Below are 23,717 nucleotides of genomic sequence, written 5' to 3'. Positions count from 1 at the left end.
TTAAAGGGTCTAGCTCAATATTTAGACCATTTTGCTCACGGTTTAAGAGCTTATGTCATTACGCCCCCCCCCCCTTGTTATTATAGAAGAAAAACATTGATGACAACATCTATTAAAGCCAAGCTCAAATAAACCAGACTAGCAAAAAAATCTAGGGTTCTAAAGGGATAAGACAATGGCCAATATGATTCCATATGATTAAAATCAGTGGTTAAAACGATTGAACACTATGGACTTCAGAACTAAATAAGCAGTTACTACGCTTTCTGAAACATACCTAACTACTACAGGAATAACCATAACACTACTAAATTAATGAAAAGAGCTTACTATTCCGAAAAGAGGTACGGACGGACCGACCTTAATTTTAGAAAAGTTCGCTTTAAACCATCAGCATTGAATAGCATAAGTGAATGAGTCTGGATTGATGACATAAAGCACAAAAATATATAAATACCTTATAATATAAAGTAGATCTGTATAATGGATTTCTCTCTGTTCACTGTTAATATTAGTTGCTGACTAACTTTAATTTGATTATCAACCTAAAATGTAAACAATAGGTAACTCTTGTTTATAATTAAAGCCAAACAAAATGCTCAAACATGACTCCTCCCACTTTTAATTAGAAACTGGACATGCAATTATTTTTGTTTGTAGATTTTGGCGGCAAATTATCGTTATAATTCACTAATACATGATACAGATTTTCAAAATGTAAATTTGTCATCATATAAAACTAATGTAATGTAGCGGCTCAAACAGAACAAATGTACATGAACTCTTGAAACATACTCTGCGTTTTATAATTGCTGTGTAAGGCTTCAATTCTCCACAAAGACAACCAACCCTTTGATTGCACGACATTTGTCTGGAAGTCCTAAAGTGCATGGTAATGAGTTGAGACCAAACCGCTCTCCAAACCGATAATTCTTACCGTTGATGTCACATACCTGACATAGCAGCAGTCGATACCATTTTTAATGCCTCTATTATGACACAGTGAGGTCCAGACTTGAACAGGACCCCACCCCGACAGCAAGCTGACACATTACGAATTACGTAGTTTTCATTCAAACAAACAGACAACAATATTATAGATTTGCTCCGCACATTAATAATAATAAGAAATTAAAGTACCTTTCATGATTTTATTCCACAATCAAAATTCCTCTGCAGATTCCTCTCTGTTCACTGTGAATGTTAGTTGCTGACTGACATTGATTCTATTCTCAACCTAAAACATAAACAATAGTTTATTCTTTTTTATGTAAAAGAAAGCTAAACCAAATCTCTGCCCATTTACTTATAAAGATGCTCAACGCGGACTACTCCTACTAATACCTAATCAGAAACTTATTCTGGCGGAAAATCATTTTTTATCTTTATGAAAAAAACATAGAATAAAGACCTAACCTATCCTACCTACATACTTAAGTTGGGTTAGGTAATGTTAAGTAGCCGCTCAGGGTTAGGGCCCCCCAATTTATGGATGCTGCTATCCTTGAATTTATTAGAATCTGATTTTAGAGTTTTGTTTTTATGGTTCTTTTCAGCCTTGTTATATGATATTTACAATAAAAGAAAGAATATTATAAAAGATTGTCACATTATGTACAAGGATACTAATATCCATTTATAATATTACTAGAACCAGCCATTTAAATCCTACAAGGGGGAGCCTTCAGTATGAATTATTAATAACCTGTGCTTTTAGAAGCCATATTAATAGGAAACTTGTTTTCTTTGTAACATTGATATCTATACTTGGTACATTTTTATGTAGTTTATCTGAAAATAATATATTTACATTTGATAAATATTCTATTCACACAGAAACCAATAAATTAATGATTGTCATTATGCTTAAAAACATCAAAATTATTTACAGAAAATTAATGTAAAATAAATCATTTTAAAAAAGTCTCTAAAAAAATATTTGTAACATACATATGACAATTAAATAAAAATAAATTCTGAAAATAAAATATTTACACAACACAATAATGTAAAATTATGTACAAAAATTAATTGAGGTCATTAAAATAAAATTACAACATTAAACATTAACAAATATGATCTTTACAGTTCTATTTTATGATGAACAATATCAATAGCAACAATTCTATCTTCATCATAATTCTGTTGACAAGAAAGAGGATCTTCTATTTCTTGTTTTATCTTTTGTTTAATATTGTCAGCTCTCATCTGGACAGAGAGAGGATCTTCATCAAATATTTCTTCTTCTTTAATTTCTTCCTTGATATAATCTTCTTCACATTCAATGAAACTAAAAGATACAGAAGTTGGAACTGTATCATTACAAGTTTTCATCATTTCTAAATGTCCCCGGGATTTATTATGATGTGCTAGCGCTGAACTAGAGGGATATTGTTTGTCACAAAGTTTACATGAGTATGGCTTCTCACCTGTATGGATCCTTTTATGCTTAGTCAAATCACCCTTATGAGAAAACGCCTTTTTACATTGATCACATGAGTATGGTTTCTCACCTGAATGGATCCTTTTGTGTCTAGTTAATTCACCACTTTGTCTGAATGTCTTTTCACATTGATCACATGAGAATGGTTTCTCACCAGTGTGGATCCTTTTGTGCTGAATAAAAGTACTTTTATCAGAGAAAGTCTTTCCACATAGGTCACATGAGAATGGCTTCTCTCTTGTATGAGTTCTTATATGATTAGTCAAACTACTAATTTGAGAAAATGCCTTATCACATTGATCACATGAGAATGGCTTCTCATCAGTATGGATCATTTTATGAACAGTCAAGTTACCACTATTTGCAAAGGTCTTTCCACATTGATCACATGAGTATGGCTTCTCACCAGTATGAACTCTTCTGTGTCTAACCAAAGAAGATTTATGTGTAAAATTTTTGTTACAAATATCACAGGTATTCATGCTGGTATATCCTCTCTCAATATCCTGAAATCATTAATATGAATTAAAATACAAAATATTGGGTACACCTTCAAACGTCCTTTTGCGACAAACATCCTAATGCGACATAAAAAAAATAAGCTCAATATCTTAAACAATAAGCTTATAACTTTAAATTTCAGTGTTTGGGGGGGTCTTTTGCCCCACTAGCCCCTAGAAGGAAAGTCCCAAAATTCTATTTTCAAAGTTTTACAGGTAGATCCAATCATATAAGGGAGTTTACAAAAAGATTTAGGTTGATAACTATAAAAACAAGCCCAAATGTCATTGTCCAGGGCAAAATTTGATACTGAATTTTCATTTCCTATTAGTGTAAAAACTCCCCTCCCCCTTATAAACAAATGATATATACCTTATAAAATAGATCTGTATAATAGATTTCTCTCTGTTCACTGTATAAGTTAGTTTCTGATTGACGTTGATTCTATCATAAAACTAAATCATAAACAATAGTTGTATTCATTAATACGAAAGTGCAAATTAATCTCTGCCCATTATTTATTCTATTATATTTATTCTGATGCTCAACCTAGACTCCTCCAACTAATAATCAGAAGCTGAGTAGGATTATAATAAATAAAGATTCTGGCGGGAATTATTATCATATTGTAGATCTGTACATTTCGTAGAAAAGTTCTAGCAAATAATGTAAATAATTCTGTAGAATAAGAATCAAACAAAAATAATAATACAGTAATATTTAGGAATTAAAAGTTATAATTAAAAGGATGAAGCATAAAAACGTTCCTTGAACAAGAAATCTAAATGTTTATCTGAATAATAAATATAAAGCAGCCATCTACTTCAGAATATTTGCACCAGTCTGTAAAGAATTTTTTTATATAAGAAAACAGATATAAACTAGTTGTAGAGTAGCTAACTACGCTATGGAAAACAAAAACCTTTAATTCTTAATTTGTAGAAAACTGAAAACCTCTTCATCATTGATATCTATACTTTGTTCATTTTCTTGTTTAATAATATTCTGAAAATAAAATATTTACATTGGAAAAATACTTTATTTACACAAACAAAATAATATAACATTATGTACAAAAATTAATTGAGGTCATAAAAAAAAAAGTTATAAGTGTAAAACAATGGAGTATCATGATAAATATGATCTTTACATTTCTATTTTATGATGAACAATATCAATAGTTTCAATTCTATCTTCGTCATAATTCTGTTCACAGGAAAGAGGGTCTTCTATTTTTTGTTTAATATTTTCCTCAACATTGTCAGCTCTCATCTGGATAGAAAGAGGATCCTCCTCAAATATTTCTTCTTCTTTAATTTCTTCCTTGATATAAACTTCTTCACATTTAATTAAACTAATAGATACAAAAGGTGGAACTTTATTGCAGCTTTTTATCATTTCTAAATGTCCAGGGGATTTTTCATGTCTTGATAACTCTAAACCAGAGATATAATGTTTGTCACAAAGTTCACATGAGTATGGCTTCTCACCTGTATGGATCCTTTCATGGACAGCCAATTCCCAACCAGATTTAAATGTCTTTTCACATTGATCACATGAAAATGGCTTCTCACCTGTATGGATTCTTTCGTGTTTAATCAAACTACTAATTTGAGAAAATGCCTTATCACATTGATCACATGAGTATGGCTTCCCACCTGTATGAACTCTTTTGGGGTAAGTCAAATTACTTAGCTGAGAAAATGTCTTTCCACATTGATCACATGAGAATGGCTTCTCACCTGTATGGATTCTTTTATGTCTGTTCAAGTTATTACTAGTTGTAAATGACTTTTCACATTGATCACATGAGTATGGTGTCTCACCAGAATGGATCCTTTTATGTCTTGTCAAATTACTAATATCCGAGAAAGACTTTTCACATTGATCACATAAGAATGGCTTCTCAGTTGTATGAACCCTTTCATGGACAGCCAATTCCCAAACAGATTTAAATGTCTTTTTACATTGATCACATGAGTATGGATTTTCGCCAATATGGAATCTTTTGTGTCGAGTCAATTCACTACTAGTTGCAAAGGTCTTTCCACATTGATCACATGAGTATGTATTCTCTCCAGTATGATGGATCCTTTTGTGTTTAGTCAATTCATTACTTTGTCTGAATGTCTTTTCACATTGATCACATGAGAATGGCTTCTCACCAGTATGAATTTTTTTATGGACAGTCAAATCACTATTTAGAGAAAATGATTTTTCACATTGATCACATGAGTATGGCTTCTTACCAGTATGGGTCCTTTTGTGTTTAGTCAAATTACTACCTTCTTTGAATGTCTTTTCACATTGATCACATGAGAATGGCTTTTCACCTGTATGAATTCTTTTGTGTACAGTCAAACTACTACTATTGGTGAAAGACTTTCCACATTGATCACATGAGTATGGTTTATCACCAGTATGGATCCGTTTGTGTCTAGTCAAATCACTACTTTGTCTGAATGTCTTTTCACATTGATCACATGAGTATGGTTTATCACCAGTATGGATCCATTTGTGTTTAGTCAAATCACTACTTTGTCTGAATGTCTTTTCACATTGATCACATGAGTATGGCTTCTCACCAGTATGGATCCTTTTGTGAACAGTTAAGTCTCTATTTGTAGAGAAATATTTTTCATATTGATCACATGAGAATGGTTTCTCTCCCGTATGAAACCTCATATGAACAACCAATTTAGATTTCTGTGTAAAATTCTTTTTACAAATATCACAGGTATTCATGCTGGTATATCCTCTCTCAATCTCCTAAAATAATATTTTTTATTAATTAAAAAACAAAATATAGTTCATCCAATATTAGTAATTAAACACAACATTCAGGTTAAAACTATAAAAAAACGATAACAGCTTCCATATAAACAAAAATAAAAATTGTAAACGCCATATCTAAGTTGTTGTCAATAAAGCTAAATAATTTTAAAAGAACAAACGACCATTCTCTAACAATTTTACAGATCCTTTACTTATTGTTAAAGGAATCATAGGAACAATTGTGATATGCCTGAATTTACGATAAGAGCTACTGTTATAGACGTACAGACAATTGTAAGAAAGCTTCGCTAACCTAAATGAGGGATTTCAAAGTTTGGGGTAAGCACCCCTTTACCCCCATCCTAGGACAACTATGAATTAAGTAGGTAAATATAAAAGAATACATAAAACTGGAAATAAATTGTTATTGTAGAAGAAAAACATTGATGACAACATCTATAAAAGCCAATCTAAAAAAAAAAGACTAGCAGAAAAAACTAGATGGCCAATAAATTGATGTACATTCCCTATGATGATGTACATAATTACCCCTTCTGTAGATAAAAATCAATGGTTGAAACGATTGAACACTCAACTTAATGAATCAACCAATCAAAATTTACTAGGTAGTGCCCCCAGAGTTGTTAGGCAAACGAATAAGCAAACGTAATTATAAAATTGGGGACCACCTAGAAAATCTGCAATCTATCTTTGGTTAAAGCTGAGGAATGCATATTTCTTATAAAATTAGAAACAGAGAAGTACAGACAGACCAACACATCAAGAGATATATACAGTAGGTGCGAATTATTTACAAAACAAGAATGACAACATCCATAACGGCATAACTCTGGAATGGAAGGACAAACAATCATAAACATGAGTTTCCGAACTTAATAAGCAGAATATATAGGGGGGGGGGGGGGGGGGAAGTTTTGACACATTTGCGTAAACAGTGAGTATAGGCTTTATCTTTGGACTGAGAGGATAGGTTATGAGGGATAAAATCATTCTTATATGATGGATTTTCCCAAGTTGAAAGATTTTTTGGACAGACCCCCAAGTTCAGGAGCTGCGGGCCTCAAGGTCCTCTCTGTACAGGTAAAAATAACAATAATTTTTTTTTTAAAGAGTTAGAAGTCAACGTATGGAACAAAATATGCATTTTTTTCTTCAAATATGTGAATAACATTCAAAAATATGCATATTTTGTTTCAAAGGTTGACTTCTAACTCTTCAAAAAAAAACCTGGAGGCCTGCAGCTCCTGAACTTGGAGGCCTATCCAAAAAATCTTAAAACTTGGGAAACTTCATCATATAAGAATGATTTTATACCTAATAACCTATCCTCTCAGTCCAAAGATAAAGCCTATACTCACTGTTTACGCAAATATGTCAAAACTCACCCCCCCCCCCCCCCCTTGTATAAGTCTAAATAAAATTGTAAGTAAATTTGTTGCAAAACTGCGTAGGTAATTACAGGGTAATTTTTTAAGGACATGTCTACATTTTTAGAACTTGATTATGGAGATGATTCCTTATAATATTGTACCTTATTGTAATAGGAATCAGTATTCCAAAAATCTGATGAATAGGATAATTATAAGACATACATTTTTTTAATGATTATATAGTTGCTACGCTTTCTGAATCGTACCTAACTACTACAGGAATAACCATACCAAGTTTGAAATTGAAAGAAAAATTCTAACATGACTAAATTAATGGATAGAGCTTACCATTCCGGACAGAGGTACGGTCGGACCGACCTTAATTATAGGTAAACTTTGCTTTTAAACAGCAGCATTAATTGGCATAAGAGAATGAGCCTGGGGTAATGGCATGAAGCACAAATAATATATAAATACCTCATAAAATAAAGTAGATCTTTATCATGGATTTCTCTCTGTTCACTGTGATTGTTAGTTACTGACTGACAGTGATATTTTTGTCAACCTAAACCATAAACAATAGTTATATCTACTAAAACTAAATCTCCGCCCACTTACTTATTTATGATACTCAAATAGGACTCCTCCCACTTTTAATTAGAAGCTGGACAAACATTTTTTTGGGGTTGTAATGTTATCTTAAAATGAATAAAGAATCTGGTGGCAAATTATTAATTAACATTCATTATTTGATTGTGTAGGTTGTATGTATGTAAATAAAATTTGTTATTATATAAGATAAATGTAATGTAGCGGCTAAAACAGAAGAAAAGTAATCTTTTTGTGTTTTATAGACCAATACAATTAATGGACAACAATATTATAGATTTGCTCCGCACATTATTAATACTAAGAAAAAAAAATACCTTTATTGAGTTTATTCCAAAATTCCTCTGCAGATTTCTCTCTGTTCACTGTGAATGTTAGTTGCTGACTGACATTAATACAATTATCAACCTAAAAAATAAACAATATTTATCTCCTTTTTAATGAAAACGAAATCTCCGACCTTCTAATTGTTATGATGCTTAACGCGGACTCCTCCTACTAATACCTAATCAGAAACTTATTCAGCGGGAAATTATGGTTTATCTTCATGAAAAAAGACTTGGAATAAATAAAGACCAAGTCTACCCTACTTATATGTCAAGTAGTAATGTCAAGTAGCCCCGCAGGGTTTGGGCCTCCCGATTTATGGAAGCTGTAACCTTGAATTTGGGCAGGAGGTACTGGGGGATATTGACGTCCCTCCCCTTACCAGTCACCCATCCTTCCAGGGATATGGAAGGTTTGCGTAGGACTAACTATCCTACCTATAAAACCAAAAAGTTCAAGAAAACACCCACAGAACCTCAAACACTAATGGCTTTCACACAGCCAGAGGTGTGCATGAAACAAGAACCGTTGGAACTGATGCTCAGTTTACTGAGAATATGAAAGATGATGGTGAAATCCGAAAGGAAGCTATCAACTTGATGACAGGACCAATAAGTTCTAAGCAAAGCTGTAAGATAGGAACCTGGAATGTTATAACAATGTATGAGTCAACTAAAACAGCCCAAGTAGTTAAAGAAATGACAAGTAACAATATTGGAATACTTGGGATTGCAGAATGTAGATGGACAGGACAAGGACAAACTACAATCAAAGATGGCCACCTAATACTTTATTCTGGTCATGGAAGCCAACATATGTATGGTGTTGCTATAATTATTCAAAAACGACATGTCAATTCACTAATAGACTGGAAACCTATATCAGACAGAATAATTAAGGCTAGATTCCAATCAAGGCACTGCAAGTTGACCATTATCCAATGCTATGCCCCAACAAATGACAAAGATGAAGAAGTAAAACAAGAGTTTTATGATCAACTGCAATCAATCAGAAACTCAGTACCCAAACATGACATGTGCCTATGTAAAGTTATTTTAAACAGAATTGATGAGAAAATTGACAATAAACTGAGAGAAGAACAAGCTGGATTCCGTGCTGGAAGGGGCTGTGTTGACCAAATTTTCACCCTTAGGACAGTTATTGAACAATGTGTTGAATTTAACAAGCCACTTCACGTAAATTTTGTTGATTTCTCTAAGGCCTTTGACTCCATACACAGACAAACACTCTGGAAAATACTAAGAAGTTATGGTATACCAGAAAAGATGATAATTATGATAACTAAATTTATGACAACTTCCAAGCCTGTGTTTCAGTTGGAAACAATAAGACATCTGATTTCTTTAAAATAAGCACTGGAGTTAGACAGGGATGCATTTTATCACCTATTCTATTTATATTGGTCATTGACTGGGTGATGAAGAAAACCACAGAGGACAAAAAACGTGGTCTCCAGCTGGGCATACTAGGACACCTAGAAGATCTGGACTTTGCTGATGACCTGCCACTGATTTCAGAAACAATTAAACATCTACAAGCTAAGACAGATAGACTAGTCAAATATGCAGGACAAGTCGGGCTCTTTGTTAATGTCAAGAAGACTGAAATTATGAATATACCTACAAACCCTGATCAAACTATAACAATAAATGGTGAACAACTGAAACAAAGCAACAAATTCACCTATCTAGGGAGTGTTATCAGCAGTGAAAATGGCTCAAAAGCTGATATTAAAACCAGGATTGATAAGGCTAGGGTTGCTTTCAACAGTCTACACAACGTTTGGAATTCAAAGAAACTTGCTCTGAAAACAAAAATCAGACTTTACAACAGTAATGTGAAATCAGTTCTTCTCTATGGAGCGGAATGCTGGAGAACTGTGAAAACTGAAACAAATCAACTTAATGCATTTCACAATAGCTGCCTAAGAAGAATTTGCAAAATATTCTGGCCAAACAAAATATCAAACCTTGAGCTGTATGCTAAGACCAAGTGCAATAGTATTGAAGCAGAAGTGAAATATAAAAGACTAAGGTGGCTAGGACATGTGCTCAGAATGGAACAAAATAGGTTTCCAAAAAAGTGCTTAAAATGGAACCCCACCACTGGTAAACGTAATCGGGGACAACCAAAAATGACCTGGAGGCGGAGCACTGTAAAGGACCTCTTTAATTTTGAATTAACATGGGGAGAAGCTGAGAAACTTGCCAAAGACAGCAGGAATTCATGGAGGAACAAGGTGTCCGTATTCTCTGGCCTTCACAGTCAAAAAGAGAGATGGGTCTGATGATGATGAACCTTGAATTTATTTTATATTTAATTTAGGCCTTTTGTAGGATTAGGTCTTTTGTACCATATGGCCTTTTAATTCCAATCCCCCTTACTTTGCTGCTCGAAAGGGAGCATTAGACAAGGTGGTTTAAGAGGGGGTCATAGATACACTAAGCCTTGAAGTTAGCAAAACAAAAAGGTGTATAACTCTTGTCTTTTTTCTACCAAATTTCTATCTTTCGTCTATGTCTTTTCCCCTCTACACCAAGATTAAAAGGTTTAATTGTCTATGATTAAAATTTCTAAATCTCATAGAACTTTTTCAACAATGAACAATCATGAACAAGAACAAGGGGAAAGAGTCATCGCTGGACGTACCAGCGGCGCTGGCTCTCGAGGAGGAATCATATTTCTAGAACCAGCCATGTTAATCCTATTAAGTTGGACCCCTTAGAGAATAATGTGGAGCCTTAAGTATGAATAAAAATAAATAACCTGTGCATTTGGAAACCATATTAATAGGAAACTTGTTTTCTTTGTAACATTGATATCTATACTTGGTGCATTTTTATGTATTATAAATATTTATCTGAAAATAATATATTTACATTTGATAAATATTATATTCACACAGAAACTAATAAATCATGGATTGTCATTATGCTTAAAAACATCAAAATTATTCACAGAAAATTAAAGTAAAATAAATCATTTTAAAAAAGTCTCTAAAAAAATATTTGTAACATACATATGACAATTAAATAAAAATAAATTCTGAAAATAAAATATTTACACAACACAATAATGTAAAATTATGTACAAAAATTAATTGAGGTCATTAAAATAATATTACAACATTAAACATTAACAAATATGATCTTTACAGTTCTATTTTATGATGAATAATGTCAATAGTATCAATTCTATCTTCATCATAATTCTGTTGACACGAAAGAGGATCTTCTATTTCTTGTTTAATATTTTCTTCAATATTGTCAGCTAGCATCTGGATAGAGAGAGGATCTTCATCAAATATTTCTTCTTCTTTAATTTCTTCTTTAACATCAACTTCTTCACATTCAATTAAACTAATAGATAGGGAAGGTTGAACTGTATTATTACAGCTTTTCATCATTTTTTGTGATTTGATAGCGCTGAACTAGAGGGATATTGTTTGTCACAAAGTTTGCATGAGTATGGCTTCTCACCTGTATGGATCCTTTTGTGTACAGTTAAGTCACTACTCGTAAAGAAATATTTTTCACATTGATCACATGAGTATGGCTTCTCTCCTGTATGGATTCTTTTATGGTCATTCAAATTACTATTCTTAGAGAAAAACTTTTCACATTGATCACATGAGTATGGCTTCTCACCTGTATGGATCCTTTTATGAACAGTAAATGTACTAATATTAGAGAATGACTTTTCACATTGATCACATGAGTAGGGTTTCTCTCCAGTATGGATCCTCTTATGAAGAGTCAATTTATCTTTCCGTGCAAATGCCTTCTCACATTGATCACATGAGTAAGGTTTCTCGCCAGTGTGGGTTCGTTTGTGTTTATTCAAAACACCACTCTCAGAGAAAGACTTTCCACATTGACCACATGAGTACGGCTTCTCACCTGTATGGATTCTTTTGTGTTTAGTCAAGAGACTACTAGTTACAAAAGTCTTTTCACACTGATCACATGAGTATGGCTTTTCTCCTGTATGAAATCTTTTATGGGCAGAAAAATTACTACTAGTTGCAAAGGTCTTTTCACATTGATCACATGAGTATGGTTTCTCACCAGTATGTACTCTTTTATGTTTAGTCAAATCACTATTCTGAGATAATGACTTTTCACACTGACCACACGAGTATGGCTTCTCACCTGAATGGATCCGTTTGTGCTTAGTCAAAAGACTATTATCAGACAATGACTTTTCACATTAATCACATGAGAATTGTTTAAAGCCACTATGAATTCTTCTATGAACGGTCAATGTACTATTATGTTTGAATGTCTTTTCACATTGATCACATGAGAAAGGGTTCTCACCAGTATGGACTCTTTTATGTCTATTCAAATTACTATTATCAGAGAAAGTCTTTCCACATTGATCACATGAGTATGGTTTCTCGCCAGTGTGGGTTCGTTTGTGTTTAGTCAAAACACCATTCTCAGAGAAAGACTTTCCACATTGATCATATGAAAATGGCCTTTCTCCTGTATGAACTCTCCTATGAACAACCATTTTAGATTTCTGTGTAAAATTCTTGTTGCAAATATGACAGGTATTCATGCTGTTATATCCTCTCTCAATCTCCTAAAATATATTTCTTTTATTAATAAAAACACAAAATATTGTTTTTTCAAATATTTTCAAATAATCACAACATTCAGGTTAAAACTGAAACAAGGATATTAACTTCCATAGAAGCAAAGCAACAGGCGGTCAGAAAAGCAAGAAAAATTGTAAAAGTCGTATCTAAGTTGTTGTCAATAAAGCTAAATAATTTTTAAAGGACAAACAACCTTTTTAGTAACAATTTTACAGATCCTTCACTTATTGTTAATAAAATCATCAGCACAATTCTGATATGACTAAATTCACGATAAGAGCTAGTGTCATCTATAATACAAAGTAGCTTGATGTGTGTCCGTCTGTCTGTCTGTCCATCTGTCCGTCCGTCCCTTAAGATCTCGGTAACCACTGAACTCTTCAGGGTATAGACCTATTGGTCCTGTGGTGTTTCTAGCAACTGTTATTGACATACAGACAAATGTAAAAGAGCTTCACTTTTAAAAACAAGGATGACAACATTAATAAAAGCAAAACTGACAAACATGGAATGAAAGCATTTATATTTGTGTACAGAGGTTGATATGGTTTTATAACCCAACCACCCCCCCCCCTCTCCCCATATTTAATGTTTATAATTATTTCTTATAATATTTAGCAACTCCTCCTACTTTAACTGTTCTAAATCGATGATAAATGGGCGGAGTTAGAATTTAATTTTTGGGGGAGTAAAATGAGGGATTTCAAAGTTTGGTTTAATCAACCCTTTGCCCCCATCCCAGGACGTATATGAGTTAGGGCGGTAAATATAAATAATATTCATTCATATAGAACTGGAAATAAATTGTTATTATACAAGAAAAATATTGATGACAACAACTATTAAAGCCAAGCTCAAAAAAAACAAACTAGCAGAAAAATCCAGGGATATAAAGGGATAAGACAATGGCCAATAAAAAGATGAACATTCCCTATGATGATACACAAAATTACCCCTTCTGTAGATTAAAATTAGTGGTTGTAACGATTGAACACTCAACTTAATGAATCTATCAATGAAAATTCACTAGTGTCCCCAAAGTTGTTAAGAAAACGTGATTATAAAACTTTGGTGGCATATTTCTTATATAAATTTTATTAGAGCAGTACAAACAGACTAACATATTAAGTGATATGTAGAATAGGTGCGATATCCGGAAAAAGTCAGAAAACTATATACAACATAAGAATGACAACATTCATAACGACACTGCTCTGAAATGGTAGGACAAACAAATGTTAACACTTGAAGAATTTCATAACAGAATAAGCAGAATATAAATGTAGAAGTATAAAGAAAAATTGTAATTAAAACTACAGGAAAAGAACTTGATTATAGAGAAGATTCCTCAGAACATTGTACCTTATCGTAGTTGGAATCAATATTCAAAAAATCAGATAAATAGGATAATTAGAACACATAAAAAAATTTTGTCAGACGGTTTAAAATCAACATGTTTTAAATAGACGTATGGGCATAATATAGAATTGCTACGCTTTCTGAATCGTACCTAACTACTACAGGAATAACCATACCAAGTTTGAAATTAAAAGGACAATTCTAACATGACTTAATTAATGAAAAGAGCTTACAATTCCGGACAGAGGTACGGACGGACCGACCTTTATTATAGAAAAGCTTACTTTTAAACATCAGCATTGAATAGCATAAGAGAATGATACTTGAGTAATGATATACAAAAATATATAAATACCTTATAATACAAAGTAGATCTGTATAATGGATTTCTCTCTGTTCACTGTGATTGTTATTTGCTGACTGACAATGATTCAAATATCAACCTAAATCATAAACAATAGTTAATTCATGTTTTACTAAAATAAAACTACACAAAATCTCCGCCTATTTGCTTAAATATGATATTCAAGACAGACTCCTTCCACTTTTAATCAGAAACTGGACAAATAGATACTTTTATTAAGGGCTGGTGATGTTATTTCAATAAAATTCTGGCGGCAAATTATTGTTTATTATTCATTATTACATGAGTAGGTTTTTAAAATGTAAATATGTCAATTTGTTATTATGTAATATAAGAATAAGTTAATGTGGCGGCTCAAACAGAACAAATGTAATCTGATTGTGTACGTATAGACCAATACACCGGACAATATTATAGATTTGCTTCACACATAAAATACGAAAATAAGTAAAAGCACCTTTCATGAGTTTATTCCACAATCAAAATTCCTCTGCGGATTTCTCTACGTTCACTATGAATATTAGTTGCTTACTGACATTGATTCTATTATCAACCTAAAATATAAACAATATTTAACTCATTTTTAACTTTTGTTGAATGTCAGATTATTAATTTGTAAGTATAAACAAAATTTAACATAGATTTGTTGCAATATTGCTTAAATACAGGATACAGTAGAGAACATATTTTAATATTTTGGATTTGATTATAAAGATGCCTTGCTTACAATTAAGTAATTTGTTGTCCTAAGAATCATTCTTCCAAAAAGAATACATCAAAAAATCATACAAAAATTTGTTGTCAAAAATTAAAACTCAGCAATTTTTCATTGGATGCAGGGACTTTCTTGTAACATTTATAGAGTTACTATGCTTCCTAAATCTTACCTAGCTGTTAAAGGAATCACCATGCAAAGTTAAAAGGACCATTCTAACATGTCTAAATTAAAGAGTTTACCATTACGGACATATAAGTACGGAAAGACTGAGGTACAGACTGACTGACTCTAATTATAGAAATATTTAGTAATAAAGTGAATAAATAACCTGTGTGTTTGTAAACAAAAATAGTAGAAAACTTGTTTCTTATTGATATCTATACGCTGTGCATTTTTATTTGTTATAAATTAATCTGAAATTAATATATTTAGGATTAGACAATTATTTTATTTACACTTCAAGATAAATAAACAAATAAATGATCTGCCTTTATACTGGAAAACAATAATCATTCATAATTATTCATGTAAAAAAATTCATTTAAACATTAAAGTTGTAATTCAAAAAAAATGGAAACAGGATTAATGTGGAAATCCTTAAAACCAAGTGTAAAGTAAATACATTTAGAATTTAGAAACACCATAAAAAATTAATATTCGCATATTAATGGAAATAAACACAAAAGCTTGGACGTTGCTTAGATTTGTGACAAAAATTAATAAAATGTAGATTTTTAAAATTTTTTATCCTATGACAATTAACTGTTTATATTTCTATCTTCATAATTTTGTTCACAAGAAAGAGGATCTTTTATTTCTTGTTTAATATTTTCCTCAATATTGTCAGCTCTCATCTGGATAGAGAGAGGATCTTCATCAAATATTTCTTCTTCTTTAATTTCTTCCTTGATATAAACTTCTGCACATTCAATGATACTTAGAGATACAGAAGGTGAAGCTGTATTATTACAGCTATTCATCATTACTAAATGTCCAGGGGATTTATTATGTCTTCCTAACTCTGAACTAGAGATATATTGTTTGTTACAAAGTTTACATGAGTATGGCTTCTCACTAGTATGAACTCTTATATGTCTAGTCAATTCACCACTTTGTTTGAATGTCTTTCCACATTGATCACATGAGTATGGCTTCTCACCAGTATGAACTCTTTTGTGATAAGTCAGATTACTACTATTTGTAAATGTTTTTTCACATTGATCACATGAGAAAGGCTTCTCACCTGTATGGATTCTTTTGTGTACAGTCAAACTACTACTATTGGTGAAAGACGCTCCACATTGATCACATGAGTATGGCTTTTCACCAGTGTGGATCCGTTTGTGTCTAGTCAAATCACTATTCTTAGAAAAAAAAATTTTACATTGATCACATGAGTATGGCTTCTCACCAGTATGAACTCTTTTATGAACAGTCAATTCCCAACCCGATTTAAATGTCTTATTACATTGATCACACGAGTATGGTTTCTCACCTGTATGAAACCTTTTGTGCTGAGTCAAATGGCTAATTTGAAAAAATGTCTTTCTACATTGATCACATGAGAATGGTTTCTCTCCCGTATGGATTATTTTGTGCCTAGTCAAGTTACCATTATTAGTGAAAGACCTTTGGCATTTATTACATGAGTATGGTTTCTCTCCCGTATGAACCCTCATATGTTTAACCAATTTAGATTTCTCTTTAAAATTCTTATTACAAATATGACAGGTATTCATGCTGGTATATCCTCTCTCAATCTCCTAAAATATTATTTTTATGAATAAAAACATAAATTTTTAAATAAACACAAGATTCAGGTAAAAACTGAAAAAGGATAAAAACTTCCATAGAAAAAACAGGCGGTCAAACAAGCAATAAAAATTGTAAAAGTCATATCCAAATTGTTGTTTCTAATTTTACAGATCCTACACTTATTGTTAAAGGAATCATCATAACAATGTTTTAAATGAACGTATGGAAATAAAATAGAATTGCTACGCTTTCTAAATTGTACCTAATTACTAAGGTATCACCATGAAAAGTTTGACATCTATAGAAAATTCTAACATGACTAAATGAAGGAAAAGAGCTAACAGTTCAGGACGGACCGACCCTAATTATAGAAAAGAATTGCATACATAAGAAAGTGGGTTTGAGATAGATTCTCAATCGCCACAAAAAAATCCGCAATGAATTTATCTTCTAGAAATTTAGAATTCCCAAGAGCATTACCAACAGACAAATGGACCATGTAAATTAAATATTTGATGTTCATTGAAATAGGGAATCTTTGCAAACAAACAAAAAAATAGTCTAAATTGAATAGCAGTCGAGAAATTCACATTTCCCCCCATTCCATTTCTTTTTTACAGATAGATGGACAAAAAGACGTTGAAAATTAAATTAGTGAGTAATTAGCTTGGTATATTAAAAATCAAATACCTTGGATAAGGCATAAATTAGTTACAGTTAGCTCACTATTTGTACGAAAAGCTTTTTTACAGATTTTACAAGAGTAAGGTCTTACAGTGTGGGTTCTCTTATGAACAGTTAAATGACCTTTTTGTGAAAAATTTTTTCCACATGTATCAGAAATGACACTTGTTCATGATGGATTCTGAATTGTTCTTGCACCTTGAATATAAAAATATTTATTGCATTACCATTGCAGAATTGGAATAATGATTCCACTTTTATTATTTTTTTTTGTATTTGTATGACTTTCTTATTACAGCTTCTCTTTATTTAAGGTTGTTTCCGTAGGACTGTTAAGACTGTCACTATGTAGAAAAAGTATCAAAACTTTCCTCCTTTCATCCATATCTTATTTAGTATAGCTACTCTATAGGGTGTGTCCGTCAATATGTAGGTAAAAGTATCCCAGATTTATTCTATGAAAACTCTCCTCTTACATCTAATTCTTATCCAACTTTCTTTTCTATCCACTCACATAAACATGTATATGTCTTATTACCCGATCTACTTTTGATGTGTTATTAAATGTCAATCTTCAGCTTTTATTTATAATACATATTATAGAAGACAACCATCATAAACCCCAACTGTTTGAATAATAATTTGATTACAGAAAATTAATTCACTTCTATTAAAGACAGACAGAAATCCTTTATCTTTAATATTAATATTCTAAAGATTCTGCTACATAATATTTGTAATATAAAAGCTAACTTACTTTACTTTGCTAAAATAAAATGATTCGTTTGTTTTCTTTTTATAATCGTTGAGTCTCAATTCATTTTATATTCAGTCTGAAAATAAACTTTAATAAGTTTACATGTTACACAATTCTAATAATGATTTCTGAATAATTAAAAGTATGAAATGAGAAATAATATAAGTTAAAGAAGGTAGACACAAAATTTGCATAATAGGATAGAAAAAAATGTATAAACAGAAACAATTTCTTAACAGTTTAGTTGAAATATACTCAATATTTAAATTCTATATCAATTAGTATTCTTCAAACTTAGGTTAGGTTAAAATGAATTTGGACAAGGTAGTCCCGCAGAATTAGGACAACACAGATTTATGTTTAAACAATAAAGGAAACAAAGTATATATGATACTACTTATTTAAACATTTTTATCTTTAGGGGTTATCTAGGTGCCAATAACATTTATTTTCAGTATCATGATTTTGTGTTTAAAATTATTTTTATAAGGGACAGTTGCACGAAGTGCATTTAACGAGTTGGGGGTACTTATAGAAGTGAACCTCTAAATGTTTTTATAAAATATGAGATATATACTGGTTAACTATGAAGATATTTGAAAAAAAATATATTTGGTTCAATATATTCAAGTTCAAATGCATTTCGTACATCTACCCCTATTTTAAAGTTAGTATGTTTTTTAAATATTAAATACGCACATAAAGCACTTGCTAAAAGATGCTCACAAAATATTCGCAATCTAGGTTCATTCTAATATCAAACAAATTCTTCACTCTAAATTCCTTCTTCCTCTTTTATTTCGTCTTTTATTATTACTTCCACACTCTCAGCCTCCATCTTTATAGAGAGTGGATCCTCATCAAGAGATTCTTCTTCTTTCTTCTCTGATTTTATCTGGTAGCTTAACTTTTGTTCTGGATGCAAATTCTGTTCACAAGAAAGAAAATCTTTATACTGAATTTCTTCTTCTATTTCCTGTTTTATATTTTCTTCAACATTCTTCATGTTGATAGAGAGAGGATCTTCATCAAGAGTTTATTCTTCTTTTATTTCTATCTTTATATTAGCTTCACCACAATCAACAAAACTGGTAGAAACAGATTTTGATTTATGTCTCCTCTTATGGTTACTTAAAAACCATCGGTTAGAGAAAGCCTTTTTACATGTATCACAAGAGTATGGCTTTTCTCCTGTATAGATTCTCATATGCACTGTTAAATTTTTCTTTTTAGAGAATTCCTTGCAGCAGATATGACACTTGTTCATGATGGATTATTTATTGTTCTTGCACTTAGAATAAATAATATATAATGTAATACCTTTGTAGAATTACAAATAATAATTTTATTTACTTTATACTCAAGGTATTCTTGTACGTCTGTCTCTATAAAAACTATCTCATTACCTCCATGTCCTATTTAGTACAGCTACTCTGTCACTATGAAAACTAGTATAGCTTCTCTATATGTTGGGTGTGTCCATCAACATGTAAGTAGAGGTATTCCAAACATGCAGTGCTGTTTTAAACCCCGAACCACTTCATTATGCAATCTACATTTTCCTGGATATTTTGTCTATGGTAGTCCATAAGTGTACAGCTTTACAGTACATTGTTTCTATTTGTTAAAGCAACACGTATGATAAAAGAAAAAGATTCTGTTTAAAGTAAAATGCTTATATTTCAATCAAAATCTATATTTTTTTATTTTTTACCGATCCACGTCATTATGCAAATGAAAAGAAAATCAATGAGAAAACGTTTGTTTTGCACTTTTCTCCACTTTTAAAAAATGATTCTGATAAAATAACAATTTTTTAAGGGATTTATGCATTAATTATAATGAAAAACAGTTTAAGGTAGATTTTAATGATTTTTCTAAATAAGAAATAATTGAAAAAAAGAAATTCTATCCTTATCACTTTAGAGGACAGCTGCTGACCCCCAGTCTTATGGATGAAGCTAAATACATGTTAAAGATAAAAATTACCCTGAAAAGTATACAAAAAATGTTTTTTGATGTGTTAAAAAAATCCATTTTAAAATCTTGATTTTCAGGATGATGGCCTTTAAGATGCTCTTACTGGTGGTGAAGGTTAGCTAAATGTTATCTAAGTACATGACCATTTCAACAACTTGTCTATTAACCTATGTACCATTTTTTGTAGTCATAGCAGCCTCCAGTGGAGCCTCTCGAAATGAAATATAACCATTATCTAAAAACTACATTATTTACTCTATGAATTTTAGTAATTAAAATTGCAATTTTTTTCTTTTTTAATATTGCTTGGCTGGAGGCTGCTATGACTACAAAAATTGGACCATAGTTCAATAAATAAGTTTTCTTCAAGGGCATGCACTTTGATAACATTTAGCTCACCATCACCACCAGTAAGAGCATCTTAAAGGCCATCATCCTCAAAATCAAGATTTTAAAATGGATTTTTTTAACACATCAAAAAACATTTTTGTATACTTTTCAGGCAAATTTTTATTTTTTACATGTATTTAGCTTCATCCTTAAGACTGGGGGTCGGCAGCTGTCCTCTACAGTGATAAGAATAGAATTTTTTTTCTTCAATTATTTCTTATTTATAAAAATCAATAAAATCTACCTTAAACTGTTTTTCATTATAATTAATGCATAAATCCCTTAAAAAATTGTTATTTTATCAGAATTAATTTTTAAGAGTGGAGAAAAGGGCAAAACAAACGTTTTCTCATTGATTTTCTAATGATTTGCATAATGAAGTGGATCGGTAAAAAATAAAAAAATATAGATTTTGATTGAAATATAAGCATTTTACTTTAAACAGAATCTTTTTCTTTTATCATACGTGTTGCTTTAACAAATAGAAACAATGTACTGTAAAGCTGTACACTTATGGACTACCATAGACAAAATATCCAGGAAAATGTAGATTGCATAATGAAGTGGTTCGGGGTTTATTTATGTCATGGACAAAAGTGGGAGGTAGGTTGTGCTAAAATTCAGTAAAGGTGTGAGGTTTAAGGCTTCAAAACAGTAGTAGAACGATAAAATTTATGTTAACTTTAATAAAAAAATTTTGTTTATAGTTCTTTCAATAAGGAATACACATATTTGGTGAATATTATCGATTTACTACTGTTTTTAAGTCTTAAAACTCACATCTTTACGGAATTTTAGCACAACCTACTTTCCTCTTTATCCTTATACTTGCTAAAAACTAAGTTACCTTAATTTTCTGAACTAAGACTATGCGTGGTTTATTTCTCTTATTTTATTTCAATTTTTGTCTGAAAATAGACAAAATTATTATTTTATAAGTAGTCTGATTGAATTAGAGAAGATGTACGCATTTTGCATTCAAGAGAAGGACAGAAAAAAAGTATAAACAGAAAAAGTATCTACATGATTTAGTTCATAGGTAATTAATATTTACAATTTTATATCAATCTCAAGCTTAGGTTAGGGCAAATTGAGTATGTACAAGGTAGCCCTGTAAGATTAGGACGACACAGATGTTTAATCAATTAAGTAACAAAGTATATATGAGACTGCCTATTTACACAATTTTACAAATAACATTTTTTTCAAACAATTAGGTATGATTTTTTCTTTAAAAATGTTTTTGGAGAAGTAATATTATTTACACGTATTTTCAAATCTTAAAACAAACATAATTAAGCACTTGTTAAAAGACATTTACAACAAATTCGCAAACTAGGTTCATTCATTTATCAAACATTTTTATGTTCATGTACTTAAACAAATTCTTCACTCTCAATTCCTTCTTCCTCCTTTATAATTACTTCCACACTTTCAGCCTCTATCTTTATAGATATAGGATTCTCATCAAGGGTTTCTTCCTCATTTATCTCTAGTTTGATATTAGCTTCACCACAATTAACAAAACTGGTAGAAGCAGAAGGTGGAACTGTAGATTTTAACTTCTTGAGATGTCCAGCGGATTTATTATGTGTTGTCAGGTTTGAACATGAGTTAAAAGATTTTTTGCATAATTCACAAGAGTATGGTTTCTCTCCTGTATGGAACCTCTTATGGACAGTTAACTCTCTTCTTGTACGGAAAGCTTTTTCACATGTATCACAAGAGTAATCTCCTGTATGGATAGAATTATGGAGAGTCATCTCACAATTTGTATGGAAAGTTTCTTTACATATTCCACATTTGTATATTCTCTCATCTGTGTTTGGAATTTTCAAGTGATCTATCTGTGAGAAAGTCTTTTCACAAAAATCACAAATAAACAGCTTTTCTCCTTCAAAAATTCTCATATGTAATGTCGAGTTCCCCTTGGAAGAGATTTTCTTCTTGCAGAGACCACACTTGTCCATTGTGAATTTTTTTGTTCTTGCACCTGAAATAAAAAAAATATTCAGAAAAATTGATTTTCTATATTACAAAGAACTAAAATCAAATTTGATTGATTATGATTATAACTTTTTTAGAATTAAACATTTTTGTAAAGTACGGATTAGAACAGATAAAATTAATCTCCTTAATATAATGAAATCAGAATACTACCATTTACATATATCATAATAAATAAACAAAATTATTATCGACAGTTAACTCATTACTTGTTCGGACAGCCTTATCACATGTATCACATTTGAATGGTTTTTCACCTGTATGAATTTTCATATGTCTTATCAGAACACTCTTTCTAGAGAATTCCTTGCTGCAGATATGACACTTGTTCATGATGGATTATTTATTGTTCTTGCACATGAAATAAATAATATGTAATGTAATACTTGTGTAGAATGAAAAATAATAATTTTAGTTAGGTACTTTATAACCAAAATATTCTTGTACGTCTAACACTATGAAAACTAGTATAGCTTCTCTATATGTTGGGTGAGTCCATCAATAAATAACTAAAAGTATTCCAGATATGGTGTGGTGTTTTATTTAATGTTATGGACAAAATTATCCTAGTACACATGTTAAAAACTTACTTACTTCTGATTCTAAATCTAATCTATTGTAACTAACCCCTGTGTGGACTCTTTGGCTACTGCAAGGGTAGTGCTGTTGCTTACAAAGGTAGCTGCACTGTAAAAATGTCAGAGAAAAAGTTATAACAAATATCTTACAATGAAGTGAGTAGCTCACTAATAAAATTAAGATTTATCTTGTCTCGCAGGGGTTAGTTGTAAGGGCAAAATCTAAGAAAAAAAAACATCTCAAATGATTCCAAAATGTTTGATTCTGCAAGAAATTATGAAAACAAATTCTGACACAATTAATGAAAGTAATCAAATTTACCTGATTTATCTTAGGTATTTATTCAAATGAAGGCTGCAAGAATTCTACTTTCATTTCATTGTTTTCCATTATCTGAAAAAAATCAAAAGCTATAAAAAAAGATTTTTATTTGCGAAATAGAAAAAATAATCTG

General features: G+C 31.2%; 3 protein-coding genes across 3 annotated transcripts; all 3 read right to left on the bottom strand.

Moving 5' to 3' along the window:
- Nucleotides 1-4,043: 4,043 nt before the first annotated feature.
- Nucleotides 4,044-8,129, bottom strand: LOC145315600 (uncharacterized). The gene is made up of 3 exons (XM_080155577.1): nt 8,037-8,129; nt 7,588-7,675; nt 4,044-5,713 (listed from the first exon to the last, which is right to left on the bottom strand). Exon 3 carries the CDS (start codon nt 5,687-5,689, stop codon nt 4,091-4,093), a length of 1,599 nt encoding a protein of 532 aa, XP_080011703.1. The 5' UTR covers nt 5,690-5,713; nt 7,588-7,675; nt 8,037-8,129; the 3' UTR covers nt 4,044-4,090.
- A 7,740-nt stretch (nt 8,130-15,869) lies between these two features.
- LOC145318121 (uncharacterized) lies at nt 15,870-19,313 on the bottom strand. The gene is made up of 2 exons (XM_080159471.1): nt 19,125-19,313; nt 15,870-16,874 (listed from the first exon to the last, which is right to left on the bottom strand). The coding sequence occupies exons 1-2, from the start codon at nt 19,311-19,313 to the stop codon at nt 15,870-15,872; spliced, it is 1,194 nt and encodes a 397-aa protein (XP_080015597.1).
- Nucleotides 18,426-23,047, bottom strand: LOC145318164 (uncharacterized). Its single transcript, XM_080159509.1, has 3 exons — nt 22,942-23,047; nt 21,525-22,670; nt 18,426-19,598 (listed from the first exon to the last, which is right to left on the bottom strand). Exons 1-2 carry the CDS (start codon nt 23,015-23,017, stop codon nt 22,054-22,056), a joined length of 693 nt encoding a protein of 230 aa, XP_080015635.1. The 5' UTR covers nt 23,018-23,047; the 3' UTR covers nt 18,426-19,598; nt 21,525-22,053.
- Between the last annotated feature and the right edge of the window lie 670 nt (nt 23,048-23,717).

Source organism: Acartia tonsa, chromosome 4 (genome assembly GCF_053477335.1).
Source record: "Acartia tonsa isolate MP-2025a chromosome 4, ASM5347733v1, whole genome shotgun sequence".
In the NCBI taxonomy this organism is placed as follows: domain Eukaryota; kingdom Metazoa; phylum Arthropoda; class Copepoda; order Calanoida; family Acartiidae; genus Acartia; species Acartia tonsa.
Note: the sequence above shows the minus strand (reverse complement) of the source record. Positions and strands in the feature narration are given on the sequence as shown.